Here is an 18,869-nt window from a genome sequence, read left to right as displayed (position 1 = left end):
TTAGAGCCACACTTAAAAATCAGCGCCATAGTTCCGCCACAGTTAAAATATTAGCACCACAGGAAGATCGTCATCAGTAAGATAAATACTGGTATATAAATTTATAAACTAAATGAACCTCCAAATTTTGTACCGTTTTCAGTTTCTAATGGAAAAAGCATTAATTTACTCAAATTAGGGCCCATTGTTTGGCCTGTACAAGAAATTATCTTCCAGACGTCCCTGGAGACTTGAATGAAAAGAGACAAGCCATTTTTTCCACACTTCACGAAAATTGCAAATGAAATTTTTGATATTAATTAATTCATGCTTTAATAGTTCTACAGATAATTGTATTGACACTGTGAGTCAAACATCGTATGTGTATCAAAATCATGTATTTTAGTAATTTTGAAAAATTGACGATAGATCCACCAAAATATATTTTACGGCTCTTAGCTTCTTAGGTAACTTTTAAATTCACAAGAATTTCATCTGTCCTTTAATCTGTCCTTCACCTGACACTCTATAATTGACCTTTTGTTTACAAAATCTTTTCTTTTTTTTTAAATAAGTTAATATTTTCTGGGGGGGGGAGGGGGGGTGGTCTTTTGAACAGTATGCATATATTTTGGAAACATCCAAATTTTTGTTTTACAATATGCTTAATCAATATCGATTAATTGCTTTTATTATTATATTTATAAATCAAATGACATTTGTGTATTAAACTATTGATTTATTAGGATTGTGTGTTTTTCAATTTATTTTGTGGTTCCTTCACAAATTCGGTCGGGAAATGACCATGAATATAAGCAATTCGTGAAAGTCTTGTGCCACAATTAAATTTGAAATGAACCCTGTTCATACATGAAAATATTGTTGCGAAGGGCAACTTCATTTGTGTTACTGTAGTTGAAATTGCATCATGAGAGAAAATAAAGAAAAATAGCCGTGCTGGGTTGAAGTAGGAAGCTCTCTTCTGCGAGTATTATTCAGAAGAATCATTAAATTTTTCATGAATTCTTGTTTCAAGTATGGAAGGTAAAGAAAATGTGGAATACATTGGGAGTAGGTTTGCTGAACATAATGAGTTGAGATTTATTTCAATAACATTTCACATACATGTACAACTTGTAAATAAAAAAAATGTATAAGCCATTGTTATGCTTGATATTTACTCAGATAATATATTTTGGATGTAGAAGTTCAGTGATACAGACTTAGTATTCATAAAAAAGACTAATAATAAATATAGGCCTAATACCTTTTTGGTTTTTTCAATTTAGGAATAAATACTATGGAGACTTTGTAATTTAGATGCTTCACCTTTGGACTGAAATTGTGGGGAACAAAATTTAGATTTATATGTATATCTACGAATTATAAAAGTTATATTTCAGTAACCCAGAGAATTTATTGATCAGAATTTGCTTGGGAACACAAGCAGATTAATTAGGCTTGGTTAGGCCACATAAATTTAGAATTTAGATTCTCATCCTAATCTGCTAAAAAATTGGGGCGGGTGGGTGGATTTTATTTTTTATTTTTTATTATTGAAAGTATTTACATAACGCTCTTCTTACACAAAATTTTCACATTATGTTAATGCCAATATGAATATATTTTATTATTATTCTTTTAAATATCTACAGAAGATTCTTGTTATAGAATATTAAATATTTATAGTTTTTATTAATGAATTTTCAAGTACATGTAGATACGGCACACGTCACACAAAATGGGGTGTGGATCCCAATAAATTGCATATGCTGTATGTAGTAGTCACGACTTCTCATCAGCCTTTGTCCAAATACCTTTTAGTTTTACCAACAACTCCTTTTGTTCTGTGTGAAATATCACAGATTTCCACTGTCCTCATACTTTCGTTCTTGAGACTTAACACGTTCAACATTAAAATATGTCATTTTTGCAAAACAGGATGTCTAAAACTGTAAAATATTCTACTGAGAAGCGTATGCTCAACATTTTTAAGATTTACCATTTCCTTAGCATTATTATCCTCTAAAGTCTGCGACGATCTTTTTTTTTTTAAAAAAAAAAAAAAAAGCAAAATCACATACAACTGCAATTATTAAGTTATAACTTGACCAGATGTCATTTTCTTCCTCTGTTTTTACTTGGTTAAAATCTCTTTAAAAACTTGCTCAATTGCCAGTGATGGTTTCTAGATGTATTTATGTTATTTTTGCTTCTCTGCCTTCTCTTTCCTGGCAAATTATCTTTTCCCTACATATTTAAACTGCTTTTATTGCCGCTTTTGTGCTATAAATAGCGCCACGCGACTTTTAATACAGACGGGAGATAACTCTTAGATTTTGACTGTGATTCTTGTGGAGTAAAAAATACATGTAAATACTTTTGAAAACCAAAATAAAAAACAACGGGGCGGGGCACTTTGAGAGGGGCGGGCGGGGATGAGAATCTAAAGTTTAATTTTACCTGGCCTTATTGTAAATTTACTTATTTTAGAGATAATAATTAGCATCTTCTGCACCCTTTCTTGTCTGCTAGTTTATATATCGCTAGTATATGATTGAAATTAATGAATGTCGTTGTTAGAACTCTAATGGGCTAATTTAAAATTGTGCAGAACAGTTGCAGAGGACAATTGTGCTAAATTTTGAGTTCACTAGTATGTTTACAGCATAATTTTTAAAAAATTTCTTTTAGACTATTGCAACTTGTGTGAAAAGGAATACTTCTGAATATTCCCAAAAATCATCAAAAAAGGACAAAGACAGGAAAAAGGAGAGGAAAAAGCCGAGGATGGGTAAAGGAAGAAAGCATGCATTTAAACTGGTGGCAGAACCTGTCATGTTTGGGAAGGCAGTAGCAATGATATTTGACCATTGTGATCCATATGCAATGTCAAATTTTCTTGTGGTGAGTTTGTTACTGCTGAATCTGCAAAGTGTAAAATGGCACTCAGAGATTTTTGTTTGTCATCTTTTCTGTGGTGGCTTTCTGTCTTTAAATAAAAATTGGGGATTTTATATTTATTAGATTAAACCAACTATTATTTTCAACAACTTTATTCGCCAGTTTGAAATCCATCTGCAACAATTAATTTTCATGACTTATGAAGAAATGTTTTCCATAAATACATAGCTGAGTAGTTGGCTCCTGACAAGAATTATTCATGGCTAAATGAGTAGAATTCCCGGATAATTCTAGAATTAATAAAAGATGGCTTTCATTTTGTGTATTGCATGAACCATTAGACATTTCAAAATTTAACCCACTCTCAAAGTGTGTCATATTTCTTTCAAATACACTGTATCTTTTTTAAGCTTGACAGACAAGAAGACTTTGATAATAAGCATATTTTGTTTTTCATGAAATATTTTTGTTCTAGTGAAACACAAAATTTTGGTACAAACCAGAGTTCCCTTTCTTTAGTTTTCATTTGATCAGAAACATTCTTGCCAGTAAAAGTTTTTTAAAAAAAACAAAAAATCCTGGGTATTGCTCATTAGATCTTGGCATCTAGAATATCAATGTAATATTGTAATTGTCTTCTAATCACCTAGCATGTGTCTTCTTTATATACTATATATATATATATATATATATATATATATATATATATATATATATATGATGTCAACAAATTATCGGAGTTTTACGATCTACTAAACCAAATGAACTTGGATATCAATTCACGATGGAAACAGATGATACGCAAATGCCATTTCTCGATGTTCTTATATCAAAAGATAATACCAGCTTAAATACGGATATATACTATGAGCTGACAGATACACACCAATATCTGCATTTTGGATCGTGCCATCCCCACCATACTAAAATGGCTATACCATATATTCTTGCATGAAGGATCTGTACCATTGTGAGCAATATTAATACGAGGGATATCTGTTTGGAGGAATTAAAATTGTATTTATTGAGCCAAAAATACCCAGAGCAACTGGTAAATGATAGTATTATGAAAGCCAAGGAGTGTGAAAGAACACAATTACTTTCAAACACACGACGTGCGAAGGACGGAGAAATAATACCCTTTGTTCACACGTACAATCCGAGAAATAAAAACATCAATTCAATTGTTTATGAATTAAATAGCTTACTTAGAGAGGATGAACAAACGAAAACTACATACAAAAACTGTCGTTTTATCAGCAGTAAACGTCAGCCGAAAAACCTTAAGAGAATACTTTGTTCCTCCCAATTCACTGACCATAATTATACAGTGTCAAAGTGTACGGACCCTCGATGCGGCACATGTGACTACATTACAGAAGGGACGAGTTATAATTTTAACGGGCGTGAATTTAAAGTTAATGCCAACATGTCATGTGATATGAAAGATGTCATATACGCCATCACATGTCCTGGATGCAAAGAATATTATATTGGTGAAACTGGCAACAGTCTCCGTGCCCGTGTACGTGTACATAAGCAACACATCAGTACACCTGAATATAGACAAATCCAGTTAAGTGCAGATCTGGAAACTTGTGGAAAAAAACGATTTAACATTTTCCCTTTTTATAAACTCAGATGTGCCAGTGATATCCAGAGACGGGAAAAAGAAAAACATTTTATTTGTATTCTAAAGCCAAAACTTAATAGTCCCTTATAAACTACCTATGATTTTCCCGAACTTTTCCATCATCATTGCAGTATTTTATCTATGACGTCACAATATAGACATTAAACGTTCCGCTTAGTTTAACGTCATAATCATTGTTATTATACCTCTACTCTTATTACTCTTTATAAAATTAATACCATAAAACTGTCTATTTCCCCGAGAAGATACTATTTCTCCCATCTGAGGACTACTCCCTGAAAAATCAGAGCTACTCCCTGGGACTACTCCCTCATGAATATTTATTATTAATTTTAACCAATTAAAATGAACAGTGGACGGAGCGTTCAAGGAATCTCGAGTCCGTGACGTAATGTTATTAGCAATGTAACTATGACGTCAAAACATTTCGACATGCAATGTCAAATTCATACTTGAATTTCTAAGCAAAAAAAGGACAACGCTAATCCTTCGAAATATTAGTAAAATTGATTATTATTTTTAGGTCATCTGAGTAAACTTTTGAACATTTTTAGCTTCTTCTCTGGAACCACTGAACTAATTTCAACCAATTTTGGCAAATAGCATCTATGGGTGAAGGGGAGTAAAAATTGTGAAATTCATGACCCCTGCCCCCCTGGGGCCTGAGGGGTGGGGCTAAAACCATCAAAATTAATGCAATCTTTAAAAATCTTCTTCTTTACTCCTGGACATCAAGCAGTCAAACTGTTGGCATGATTGTAATAAGCATTGAGCCCTCTACCAAAATTGTGAAATTCATGGCCCCAGGGTCAGGGGTTCTGGTGCTAGGGCGGGGCTCTAATGATTATATAGTGAAAATGCATTAATTCTTTAAAAATCTTCTCCTCTGCTCCTGGGTATTAAGCCGATGAATTAAGTACATAGTTATGATGAGCAAGAGTGCCTCTTCCAAAATTGTGAATTTCATGGCCCCTGGGTCAGAGGTTCTGGTGTTAGGGCGAGGCTCTAATGAATATATAGTGAAAATGCATTAATTCTTTGAAAATCTTCTCCTCTGCTTCTTGGTATTAAGCCGATGAATTAAGTACATAGTTATGATGAGCAAGAGTGCCTCTTCCAAAATTGTGAAATTCATGGCCCCTGGGTCAGGGGTTCTGGTGTTAGGGCGGGGCCCTAATGAATATATAGTGAAAATGCATTAATTCTTTGAAAATCTTCTCCTCTGCTCCCGGGTATTAAGCCGATGAATTAAGTACATAGTTATGATGAGCAAGAGTGCCTCTTCCAAAATTGTGAAATTCATGGCCCCTGGGTTAGGGGTTCTGGTGTTAGGGCGGGGCCCTAATGAATATATAGTGAAAATGCATTAATTCTTTGAAAATCTTCTCCTCTGCTCCCGGGTATTAAGCCGATGAATTAAGTACATAGTTATGATGAGCAAGAGTGCCTCTTTCAAAATTGTGAATTTCATGGCCCCTCTTGGTGAGGGGTTCCATGATGGGGGGGGGGGCTTTTTTCTAAATACTGAAAATAAATTAATGCTTTGAAAATCTTCTCTGCTCCTGGGTATTGAGCTGATGAACTAAGTACATAGTTATGATGAGCAAGAGTGTCTCTTCCAAAATTGTGAATTTCATGGCCCCTTGGTGAGGGGTTCCATGTTGGGGGGGGGGGGGCTTATTTATTATATACTGAAAATAAATTAATGCTTTGAAAATCTTCTCCTCTGCCCCTTGGTATTAATTAAACAAACTAAATACATAATTATGATGAGAAAGGATGCCTCTTCCAAAATTTTGAATTTCATGGCCCTTGGGTCAGGTGTTCTTGAGCTTGGGTGGGGTTCTATTGATTAATTAGCAAAATGCATTAATGCTTTGAAAAACTTCTCCTCTGCCCCTGAGTACTAAGCAAACAAGCTAAATGCAATAATATCAATGTAAATACATGTATTAAATTTAATTATAAGTAAATGTGCCTTTTCTTTGCTTGTGGTTATCTAGGAGGCAGAGTACACAATTGTGATGTGAAGGAAATGAGAGTTACTCCCCTTTGCTAAATATTGTTAATCAAGAAATCCTTGTATATAATTTAATTAACAGGTTATTTGATTGAATGACAATACAAGAAAGAATGTTATATATATATATATAGAAACAAAATAAAAATGAATGTTTGGTTTAAATGAGCAAAGTATGCTCAAAGTCAGATTCTTGCCTGGAAAGCAGTATAAAAGATTGACATAAAGATTATTTATATATTTAGCAAAAGTTGTAATTGTACATAGTATGTATACTATGTGGTGATCTAAGTTAGTGTCACTTGTAGAGGAGTTGTGGTTGACAGGAGACTGGATATTGTTTTATACTTTATCAAAGTGAACAAAGAATCACAGAGGGCCAGAGTGACTTATTGTAATTAGTGACAAGTGGCAAATAACCACGTTGTATATACCCAAGTCTGTGTGTACTGAATTGTAGCACTAGGCAAGTGACAAAAAAATATCTGTGTATATTGAATACCTTACACAATAGGCAAGTGTTCTTTGTATTTGTATATTTTGCATTCATTATCATCCCTGTAAGACTTGGGAAAACCAAGTATGATCCAAAGGAGATCAATCGGGTCTAGCACATTACAATAAGCAAGGGTATTTTTACCAGATTTTTAGCTCACTTCGACGAAGTCGAGATGAGCTCATGCTATACCCCCGACGTTGGCGTCCCGGTTAAAAGTTTTAGGAGCAAGTCCACTCCCAAGTAACTATAAGCCCTACGTGAACCAAACTTGCACGGATGATGCATCTAGGGATGGACACTACCACACTTGCTTTGGATGCTGGATCTGACCTAGATTTTCCAGATGAGTGACCAGGTTAAAGTTTTTGGAGCAGGTCTTTTTTCAAAGTAACTGTAAGTCTTACTTAAACCAAACTAGCATGGATATTGATCTTGGGATGTACACTAACTAGAAAAAGATATGATGTGAGATTTGCCTTACTTATAGATAACATTTGTCGAGGTGAGCTTCTGTAAATCTTTGATTACCTATGTTTGAAATTCTTGGGCAACATTGCTTCGTCTATCAGTTAATTTTGTCTTATACTTCCATGGATCCTTTAGTGTTGTATTATACGCAGGTGACCGTTAAGGCCCTTGGGCCTCTTGTTTTTTTAAAATAATTTTAATTTTTCCGTATTGATGCATTACATATTTAACAAAATTGGAATCACATGCATTTATTATTATTTTTATAAATGCCCTTATATTGTTTTAAAAATGTCTAAGTCTCTAAAGTTAATTAATCTCCTTTGTTTGTTTCGGTATAATAAAACATTTATGGAATGGGTACTCGGGAAATATCAAATTTATGGTTCCCCTCAGCAGGAAACTATTTCCCTCGGCGGCTTCGCCGCCTTGGGAAATAGTTTCCTCCCTCGGGGAACCATAAAATTGCTATTTCCCTCATACCCACGCATTCCATAACTGTATATTACTATGTTACTGTTGTATACATTTTTGTAATGTAAAGCTTCTGAAGATTTTTAATGAAAGCGCTAAAGCTTTACGGAGGATTCTTGTGTTTTCTCTTTATATTTGTTTAATATTGTAATCCGATTACTGAGACTTTATTTCAATTTTGGATATATATATATATATATATATATATATATATATATATATAAAGTGGTACTGTAGAAGGTAATAAAGATAAATGTTGAAACTGTGAAAAAAAATTACTTTCATGTACTCCCTTTTTCAGATAGCAAACTGTTCTACAGCAGAGAAGTTTTTGAAAATGAAAATCTACTACAAAGGGAAATGGTCCAGAGACTTCATACATTACAATGAAAGTCAGGAGAATCCATACAATATACGGCCATGCCAGTTGTATCAGGGCTACAGAATAAACAATGCTGAAGTTATTCACTTTTATTGTTCACATAGGTAAGGAAACATATTTTTCGTTTAGGAAGTTTAAAGTACCGTTGAACTTAGATATCTCAAACAGTGATATCTCAAATACAGTGGATATGGCATAAGGAATTGGAAGTCCAAACCACATTCTCCTTATGTCTTTTAACCTTAAGCTTATTATCTCAAATCTTTGGATATCTCAGAAGTATTTTTTTTTTGCCCCCCCCCCCCCCCCCATACATTCAAAATAATGAGGTTTGAGTGTGCTATTATATTTGTATAATACAGTGTATTTGGTATAAACTATATAGATGATCTTACGATTTTACTGCTTTAAAATTTACAATTGATCTAGAGGTATTGAATTTTGGAGACCAAATAAGCCAGTCTATGCATTGAAAATAAAAGTTCCCTATATAAATATATAAATTTCTAATTCCAGTAGACATTAGTATTTTAATGCTATTTACTATAGAATAATAACTTAACTAATTTCTATCAATTAACTGCTCCTTCCATTTGTGGAAAATGCAGTTTAAAACTTTTCAAGGGAAAAAAAAAACAGTGATTTTAAGTCAAAACTAGATGCTGTCATGAGACAGTAATACCCGCACTAAGGTGTTTGCCTCTAAATGCACACTCCTTCATATTGGGTTTACCAAGGAAAAAGTCCAAATAATTCTATAATTTACACAGTACATGTATTCGTCAAATCGAGCATAAAATGCTCAGGTGACCATGTGACCCATGAACCTCTTATACGCATTTCATATACTTAATTCATTACCAGTCTGAAATAACAGAATTTAATTAATGATGTAAATTAGGTTTTGATAAAAGGGGGGGGGATATAAATTTTTGGCCCATAATTGGAACTTTTTAAATTTACTTTCTCAACAACAAATAATATTATTTTAGTACAAAGCGTTTTTGATGAATTTATCAAAATGTGCAAACTTTTTTTAGTATTTGATTAGGCAAAAACCTCCTTGAAAAGCCATACCCAATCAATTTTGTCACCCCCCCCCCCCCCCAACACACACACACAATTTGCCTGTTTTTGAAAATAGGCCTAGATGGCAAAGTTATGTTAAAACATCGTTAGTTATGATAATTTAAAATTTGTTCTTGTACTGTACATGTATGTGAACACCTTGAAAATTTCTACATCACATTGGGCTTGCGTCACCCTACCAGTACTAGTACTAGTTTTACCATTATCATTTTTAGATTGCACATGCCATGTGACATGGTGCAGTGTTACATGTATATCAGTGGAAATTAATTCATTTTGTGTTATAATTGGATTATATTTCATGAAGTTGACAGGACCTATGACAGTCGGTAAGTACAAGTTTAACTATAGATTGGGGTAAAATAAACTGAAATGCAAATAGTTAGGTTAAAGTTTAAAAAGGATCAAAGATCATTGGCAATCTTCTATGCAGAGTTGTCGTTCGTTTCTCTCTCAGACACTGAATGTATGAGCCAATGCAGAGACATATGTCTCTGGCCAATGGTAGAGAGTGGATCATCAGATGCCACAATAGACGAATTTCACATTCTGAAGAGTTATCTCCCGTTGTCGACATTACATTCAGTTATAGGCACAGATCCTGGAATTTTTCCCCAGAATTTCCTGAGGAGCAAAAAAAAAAAAAAAAAAAAAAAAAACAAACGAACAAACAAACAAAATAAAAACAATGATGGTGGGGTCCATGTTTTTAAAGGGGGAGGGCATCCAAAGTCATTTTTTATTTGCTTCTGTAAATCAGTATATAGTCCTATTTAAATAACTCTGCAAATTCCAGGGGGGGGGGTGTTTCCAATCTCCCTAGCCGCTCCCTGTCCCTGAAATGACAAATGATCATGTGACTCCTAAATAGTAGAAAACTTTTCCATTTGACTATACATAATTTTGTTTCTTGTGTTATTATGTTATGTATATCTAATGGTTTAAGGTTATGAACCCCTGGAGGTCATCCCCACTCTCTTAATGAACTGGAAATGTTCATAATATGACTACATCAAATTAAATAAAAGTGCATCAATGATAAGATTACTTGACATTTCATTCATGAATTTGGGTCAACCCATGTATCCTCCTAGAATTAGGAATGAAAATCATTCATAGAGATGGACCATTAAACTATCTGTATATATTCAGATTTTTTTTTATGTCAAACCAAAGTATTAGACTAGTTTGCATACATGAACAAACAGGGGTCTGGGAAGGGGCAAGGGGAAGGAGTTATCTCTTTACGTCTTAATTGTTGAAAACTCCTAAAATGAATGTTAACCTCAAATCCGACTTGTACGACTTCATTATTTTTAAGTGGTGGTGTCTCCGTATGAGTGAAAAATTCCCAAGAGGGACATTTAACAACAAACAAACATTAATGACTTAAAAAACACAATATACATGTACATGTTTATTAGTCAACGGATATACTTCTGATCATATCTCTAGTTCTCCCTTGAATCAGAAATGATGATATAAATATTTTAAGAATGATTAAGAGTTGAAAAGGTTGTGCATTTTAAAATTCACTAAGCTCTGTGGTTGAATTAGCTATACCAGTTTAGCTTATTTTGCTACTCAAAGCACCTTGATTAACTATTTTTAATCATACTGTTTTCTGAAATGTGAAGTTTTTTCAACATGGATACAAGTCATACCTTTTCAGCTTCTGAAAACAATGCATGAAAAAAAAAAACTGCTTTTCAAATACTGTAACTCTTTCCAAGTACTTGTGATCATCAGTTTTTAGCTCACTTGAGTTTTTCTGGTTTTCTGATCACGTTTTGTTTGTCATCCATCTGTCCGCCTGTAAACTTTTCCCATTTTTGTTTCTTCACTAGAACCGCTGGGCCAATTTCAAGAACCACTGACACAATAAATTTAACCTTGGTCATAGCTTCTGAATAATAAGAGATAGGGCTTTCATATTTCACATGTACATTACCTACAAGAACTTTCTAAACATACCATGATTTTTGAACCCATGACCTTGACCTTGAAGTTTGACCTACTTTTCAAAAAATTTAACATTATTTTAAATGATCATTTTGAAAGAGAAAAGATAGGGCGTTCATATTATACATGTATATTACCTGTGACAAGACCTTTCTAAATATATCATGACTTTTGACTCTGTGACATTGACCTTGAAGTTTAACCTACTTTTCAAAAATGTTATATTTCCTTATAACTTTTGATTGAGAAGAGATAGGACTTTTATATTTGACATGTACATTACCTGTAACAAGATGTTTTCAAGCATGCTATGATTTTTTTAACCCTTGACCTTGATGTTTTACCTAATTTTCAAAAATTTTAACTTTGGTGATTACTTTTGAATGACATATGATAAGGCCTGCATATTTGAAACAATATGTCATAAATATGGCATCCCATCCACTAGGACACGGAAAGCAGGGGACCACAATTCTTTGAAATTGCTTGTTAGTCATTTTGATATGGAAACATCCTCATATAGTGTAGATTCAAGTTTTTTATGCCCTGCCATGAATATGGCCGAGGCATATAGTGTTTGTCATGTCCGACTTCAATAAAACGTCATATGCTGATACATACTGATGTAAGCTTTTCAACTGCATCAAAATTTTTGACCTTGACTTTTCCTTTGACCTTGACCTTACTTTTCTTAAATTAGTGTCTAGATCAGTTTTGAATAAACAATTCAAGATGTATTTATCGAACTTCATATGCTGATATATACTGCTGAGAGATATCAATTGCATCAACTTTTTTGACCTTGACTTTTCCTTTGACCTTGACCTCACTTTTTTAAATTAGTGTTTATCTATGTTTTAAATAAACCATTTCTGATATTTTTATTGAACTTCTATGCTAATAGTAAATACATACTGATATAAGCTTTTCAACTGCATCAGCATTTTGACCTCAACCTTTCCTTTGACCTTGACCTCTCTTTTCTAAAATAAGTGTTAAGCTCAGTTTTAAATAAATCATTCAAGATATTTTTATCAAACCTAATATGCTGATATGTATTAGTGAGAGCTATTCAACTGCATCAAAAACTTTTCACCTTGCAATTTCCTGTGACCTTGACCTCCCTTCTCTTTAATTTGTATTTTGCTTAGTTTTAAAGAAACAATCTAAGATATTTTTATGTAAGCATTGCACTTATACATAATTTTGTGAGAATTTATCATCTATATCCATTTTTTTTTAGATTTTAGTTTCAATTTTAAAGAAACTGTTCAAGATATTCTCATCAAACTTCATACACTCTTACAAATTTTCATGTTGCATTTTAGTAATATACATTCGGCGGGGCATTTAAGTCCTATGGACATATTTCTAGTTTTCAAATCATGACCGACGAGGATAGGGTCAGGCCACAATAAGGGATCAAAGTTTTATAGAGATTTAAAAGGAAAAAAATCTCCAAAATTCTTCTTTTTAAGAACAACAAAAGCATGATTAATATGGAAACATTCCCAAGAAGTGTAGATTCAAGTTTGTACAAATCATGACCCCATGGGTTAGGGAGGGGCCATTTTTTTCCTGCCCCTATTTGCTATCCACATGGAAATGCAAATTTTAAAACCATTTTACACATCCACAGGACAAAATCAATCATCTTCCAAATGATCATGATTTAAGGCTAGTGCATAACATATAAGGGAAGTTCTGGGAACCAGGATGTTTAAACATGTTAAATATTTTTTTTAAAAAATTTGACCCCCATTTGACCCCCAGGGGGAAAATAAGAATTCCGAAACCTTACTGCACATCTATAGGACACCACCAACTATCTCCCAAAAGATGATTAGGCTACTGTGTAAAATGTAAGAGGAGTTCTGGGAACCAGGGGCTTTTTGCATAAAAAACGTCATTTTTCGACCCCTATTTGACCCCCAGGGTGAAAATGAGAATTCAGAAACCTTACTGCACATCTATAGGACACCACCAACTATCTCCCAAAAGATGATTAGGCTACTGTGTAAAATGTAAGAGGAGTTCTGGGAACCAGGGGCTTTTTGCATAAAAAACGTCATTTTTTGACCCCCATTTGACCCCCAGGGTGAAAATGAAAATTCCGAAACCTTACTGCACATATACAGGACACCACCAACCATCTCCCAAAAGATGATTAGGCTACTGTGTAAAATGTAAGAGGAGTTCAAGGAACCAGGGGCTTTTTGCATAAAAAACGTCATTTTTCGACCCCCATTTGACCCCCAGGGTGATAATGAAAATTCCGAAACTTTACTGCACATCTACATGACACCACAAAACATCTCCCAAAAGATGATTAGGCTACTGTGAAAAATGTAAGAGGAGTTCAGGGAACCAGGGGCTTTTTGCATAAAAAACGTCATTTTTCGACCCCCATTTGACCCCCAGGGTGAAAATGAAAATTCCGAAACCTTACTGCACATCTGCAGGACACCACTAATCATCCCCCAAAAGAAGATTAGGCTACTGTGTAAAATGTAAGAGGAGTTCAGGGAACCAGGGGCTTTTTGCATAAAAAACGTCATTTTTCGACCCCCATTTGACCCCCAGGGTGAAAATGAAAATTCCGAAACTTTACTGCACATCTACATGACACCATGAAACATCTCCCAAAAGATGATTAGGCTACTGTGTAAAATGTAAGAGGAGTTTGAGAAATAAGAGTGTGACAGACGGACGGACGGACGGACAGACATGAGTAACAACAATATACCCGAACTTTCTTTAGAAAGTGCGGGTATAATAACACATTTTCTAGATTTGTTTATATTAAAGCTCAAATCTGTACAGGTGCAGTCATGACTATATTTTTTCTTCAAAGAAATATGTTTAAAAAGTAAAATGTGTCTTAATTCTTATTTTCTGTGATGATTTTACATTATAATTGTAGGTTAATTGAAATTTATGATCAAGAGGGTTCAATGGTTGAAACTGTACCTCAAGCTGATACTGCTGGACATGGAGTTCTGCTACAAAGGAGTATTTACAAGAAGCAAGTTTACCCACTGATAATCAAAGACCAACTTATAGCTATCAACCAGGAGAAAAGGTAAAAATCAGAATTCTTAATTAACTCCTCTACTAGTAATCATTTCCGTCAGCATTTTCTATGGCCTGTTTGAAAAGCAGGGTATTCAAATACTGTATGTGTACATAAATTGGAGTATTCAAAATCTAGCGCAATCATACATGTGATATGTACAGGCTGTACGCAAAATGTACAGTTTTTTGAGCCCATTCATCGTGTACCGGCGGGACACCAAAATTCACGGAATATGAAAATTTGTACAATATTTTGAATTTCTCGCTAAATGCCGCCATTTTCCTCTCATTCTCGCTCGCGAGACACTGGAAAATGTCACCTGTGTTTGACACTTGACCTTCTGATAATTGTGTAGTGTACACAAACCATCGCGTGCGAAGGTGTGAACTGCCAATTGGGATAATTATCTTGCTATAAATCCGTATCAAATACCCCTTTAGGTAGCTTTATTTTTTAAGGGGTACTTAATTACTGTTAATGTTTCATATACATAACTTGATTGAAAAAAATTAAGCCAACTTCTAAAGTTGATATACATGACTTTAGTCTTAATATACGTGAATCTGACCCAGATCTTCGTAGGTATAAAATATACGATGTTTATTACAATGATTACGCTGGAATTTCAGAAGAATTTAAGCGATATTTTATACCATTTTTTTGTACCGTTTTTTGATCGGCAGTGTACAGTTTTTTCACCCAAATTCCAGTTTTTTTATGGCTCCTGTACAGTTTTGTGGTCTTTGACTTATCACATGTATGCGCAATCAATGTGTATGGAGTTGTGGTGTAATCATAAATTAGTGCTACACATGTCCGTGCCTTGTATTATTTATATATGAGATCTCTTAGCAGTATTCATAAATTAGTGCATTGTTGTCTGCGCCAAAGCCGCTAAAATATGAAGCCCACTTGTTTAAGAACACATGCAGTATTTTGCCCCATAATTTGGGAGGGTGGGGGGTATATAGGAATATCACCTTGTCTTGTCTGTGTGGTATGTCTGGGCTACATGTATAACTTTGTAAAGGAAAATCATTAAAAGCTCATACCTGGTACAAAGATTGTTTATGATCGAGGCTGTGTCTTTAGGCAAGTTCATGGTCACTAACAGAAAAAGTATAAAATTAGTGTATGGTCTTCAACTTCCTAATAGAAAAACAGTCATGGAGTTCATTCCTCATACAAAGATTACTTATGACCTGAAGGTGTGGCATGACCTTGATCCAAGGTTAATCTAGCAAGTTCTTGGTCACTGACAGAAAAAGTATAAAACTTGTGTCTTTATTGCTTTCTAACAGATAAGTTTTGTAAGTTGAAACTTCAAACAGAGATAGGAATCTTGACCCAAAGTTCATTGTGGCAAGTTAATGATCATTGGCAGAAAAAGTGTAAAATTCATTTTCTAATGGAGAAACATTGGATTTCAAAATTTTACTCAAAGATTACTTATGTCTAGATGAAAGTAAATTTTTTTAAGCCAAGGTCATTATGTTAATGGGCATCAAACTACAGATGTTAATTATGTTTAAAACAGGACATGATCAATGAGTTTGATTTTAGGTTACCTGAGTCATTTTAAAATTCTTTGAAAATCCTCTGCTCTGCTCCTGGGTATTTAGCAGAAATACTAAGTTCATGGTTATAATGAGCAAAGATGCCTCTTTTAGAATTTAGAAATTTATGGCCCCATGGTCAGGGATCTGGTGTTAGGGCTGGGCTCTATTGATCAAATTTAGTTAAAATGCATAAATTCTTGAAAAATTGTCTTCTCTTCTGGATAATTTGAAGACAAGTTAAGTGCATGGTTATGATGAACAAGAGTTTCTCTTCCAGAATTGAGAAATTCATGGCCCCAGGGTTAGGGGTTCTGGTGTACGGGCAAGGCTCTATAGATCATATAGTAAAAAATGCATTTAATCTTTGAAATTTTTTTTCTCTGCTCCTGGATATTTAGCAGACAAACAAAGTGCATGGTTATAATTAGCAAGAGAGCCTCATCCAAACTTGTAAAATTCATGGCCTCTAGGGTCAGGGGTTCCGGTGTTAGGGCTGGGCTCTTTTACAATCATGTATGGAAAGAAGAGAAGTAATTGCCCTTTATTATTCATATACGATAATTAATTACTTATACTACTTACTCCACACGGTTAGTAATATTTTCATATAAACCGGGAAATAAATCGAGAAACAGCGTTCTTTTTTGTGCGCAAAAAATACACACTTTTTTCAATGGGTGGCACTGTCGCTCCCAATTTTTTCAGACCAGTGAGCTACAGATCTGCAGCTAACTTATAGATAACATTCGTTGAGGTGAGCTCTGTTATCTTTTATTACCTATAGTTAATGTATAATACAAAAAGTACTTTTACAGATTTTAGACTTCTAAATAACAAGCATTAGACAAGAATACCCTATATTTGTACATTGAATTTAATTTAAAGACCAAGAGAGGCCAATGGTATGGGGATCCTTCTCGGCTTACTATGTGAATTCAGTGTTTTAAGTTGAAGCACTGTTGTTAAGTTTGGTATAGCAAGTACTGGCATATAGGCAAGTAAATAGATCAACTGATGAGTTGTTGCTGATAATCAGATCACCTATTTTGTTGATCCCTGATCATCCTATTTCTTGATTAGTCATATTTATGTGGAAGCATCTTCAGATAGTGTAGATTCAGGTTTGTTAAAATCATGACCCCCAATGATAGGGTGGGACTACAATGGGTGATCAAATTTGACATAGGAAAAAGAATCTACTGATGAAGAACAAGAAGGGTCATAGCTATTCAGGTGAGTGATGTGGCCCATGGGCCTCTTGTTAAATTGTCATCCCAGTGATCCTTTACAGGGTTGTATAATACTCCTTAAAAGGAAGAGCAAAGTGCCATATGGAAGTTTTTATGCCCCTGGATTGAAAGATTCCGGGGGTATATTGTTTTTGTCCTGTCTGTCTGTTTGTCTGTTGTCAACTTTAACCTAGCCCATAACTATTGCACTGTCAAGGGTAAGGCTTTAATATTTGACATGTGTGTTCATTATGACAAGACCTTTCCTAGGGTACCACCATATATGACCTTTTGACCTTAACCTTGGGGTTTGACCCAGTTTTGCGAAATTTTACCAAACTTTAACCTTGGCCATAACTTTTGAATGGTTGGTGCTAGGGCTTTCATACTTCACATGTGTAATCCTTGTGAAAAGACCTTCCTTTGGATACCAACAACTTTGACCTTTTCACCTTGGAGTTTGACCTACTTCTTAAAGACTTTCACTTTGGCCTTAACTTTTGAACAATTGGTGCCAGGGCTTTCATATTTCACATGTGTATTTCTTATTGGAAGGCCTTTCCTTGGGCACCATTAATTTTGTCCATTTGAACTTGACCTTGATGTTTGACTTAGTTTTGAAAAACTTTAACCTTTTCCATATCTATTCAATGGCTGCTGCTAGGGTTTTCATATTTCAAAGGTATAGTCCTCAAGACAAGACCTTACTTTGGGTATCAACGTATTTGATTTGCATTTGAGAAAGTTTAACCTTTGATATGAGTTGCCATACAGGGGCATCAGTGTTTCACAAACACATCTTGTTTACTTTGCAGACTGTTGTGCTTCAGAAATGGAGAAGAATTCTACAGTCCAGACATAGAAAATGCTACATCAGTAGCAGCCTTTGGGGACATTCTGATCGTTTTGATGGACAACAAGACACAGTTTGTTGCAGCTCATCAGCTTCGAATTCTCAACATTAATATCACAAAATCCTGTCAGAGGTAAACATAAGAATGCTTTTTATATATATCTGATGTACTGATCCTTTTGTAAATCTTAGCATATACACTATGAAAGATTAAAGTGTATGGATTTTCAAGATATTAAACTTGCACATTACACCCTATTTGACATGTTGATAGTTATTTCTTTCAATTTTTACTCAAGGTAAAAGAATAACATGGTTATAAGCTTGATTTTGAATACTCATATTTTACACAAATATTACTTATGTGTTGAAGGTGAATCATAACCTTGACTCAAGGTCATCCTAACAATTTCAAGGTCATTGGTAATAAAAATATCAAATTTTTCTTGGAAGTTGATAACTTCAAATAGAAATTATTTGTGAGCTAAAAGTATGTCATACTATTGACCTAAAGTCATTGTGGCAAGTTCAAGGTCACTGGCAGAAAAGTGTTAAATTCATGTCAGGTCTATAATTTCCTAATTGAGAAACATTGAATGTCAATATTTCACTCGAACATTACTTATGACCAGAGGATTTTTTTTTATAAACAAAGTCATTTTGGCAAGTTAAAGGTCACTTTTACAAATTGCAAATGAGCACTATTAAAAAAAATATGTGG

The 18,869-nt window shown here is 34.2% G+C and overlaps 1 protein-coding gene across 1 annotated transcript in view; it reads left to right on the top strand.

The window, feature by feature from the left end:
* Window positions 1-18,869, top strand: part of LOC133196158 (uncharacterized) — a 77,810-nt gene that overhangs the window by 49,224 nt on the left and 9,717 nt on the right. Inside the window, exons 11-14 of the mRNA XM_061332088.1 lie at window positions 2,674-2,886; window positions 8,300-8,484; window positions 14,355-14,513; window positions 18,111-18,281. Coding sequence (XP_061188072.1) covers window positions 2,674-2,886; window positions 8,300-8,484; window positions 14,355-14,513; window positions 18,111-18,281 — 728 coding nt within the window. The remainder of the gene's footprint in view (window positions 1-2,673; window positions 2,887-8,299; window positions 8,485-14,354; window positions 14,514-18,110; window positions 18,282-18,869) is intronic.

The sequence above is a fragment of the Saccostrea echinata genome, unplaced genomic scaffold, assembly GCF_033153115.1.
Source record: "Saccostrea echinata isolate AGI-Se365-2 ecotype Australia unplaced genomic scaffold, CSIRO_AGI_Sech_v1 ptg000030l, whole genome shotgun sequence".
Taxonomy (NCBI): Eukaryota; Metazoa; Mollusca; class Bivalvia; order Ostreida; family Ostreidae; genus Saccostrea; species Saccostrea echinata.
The sequence above is the reverse complement of the archived record's forward strand: the minus strand, read 5'-3'. Positions and strand labels throughout refer to the sequence as shown.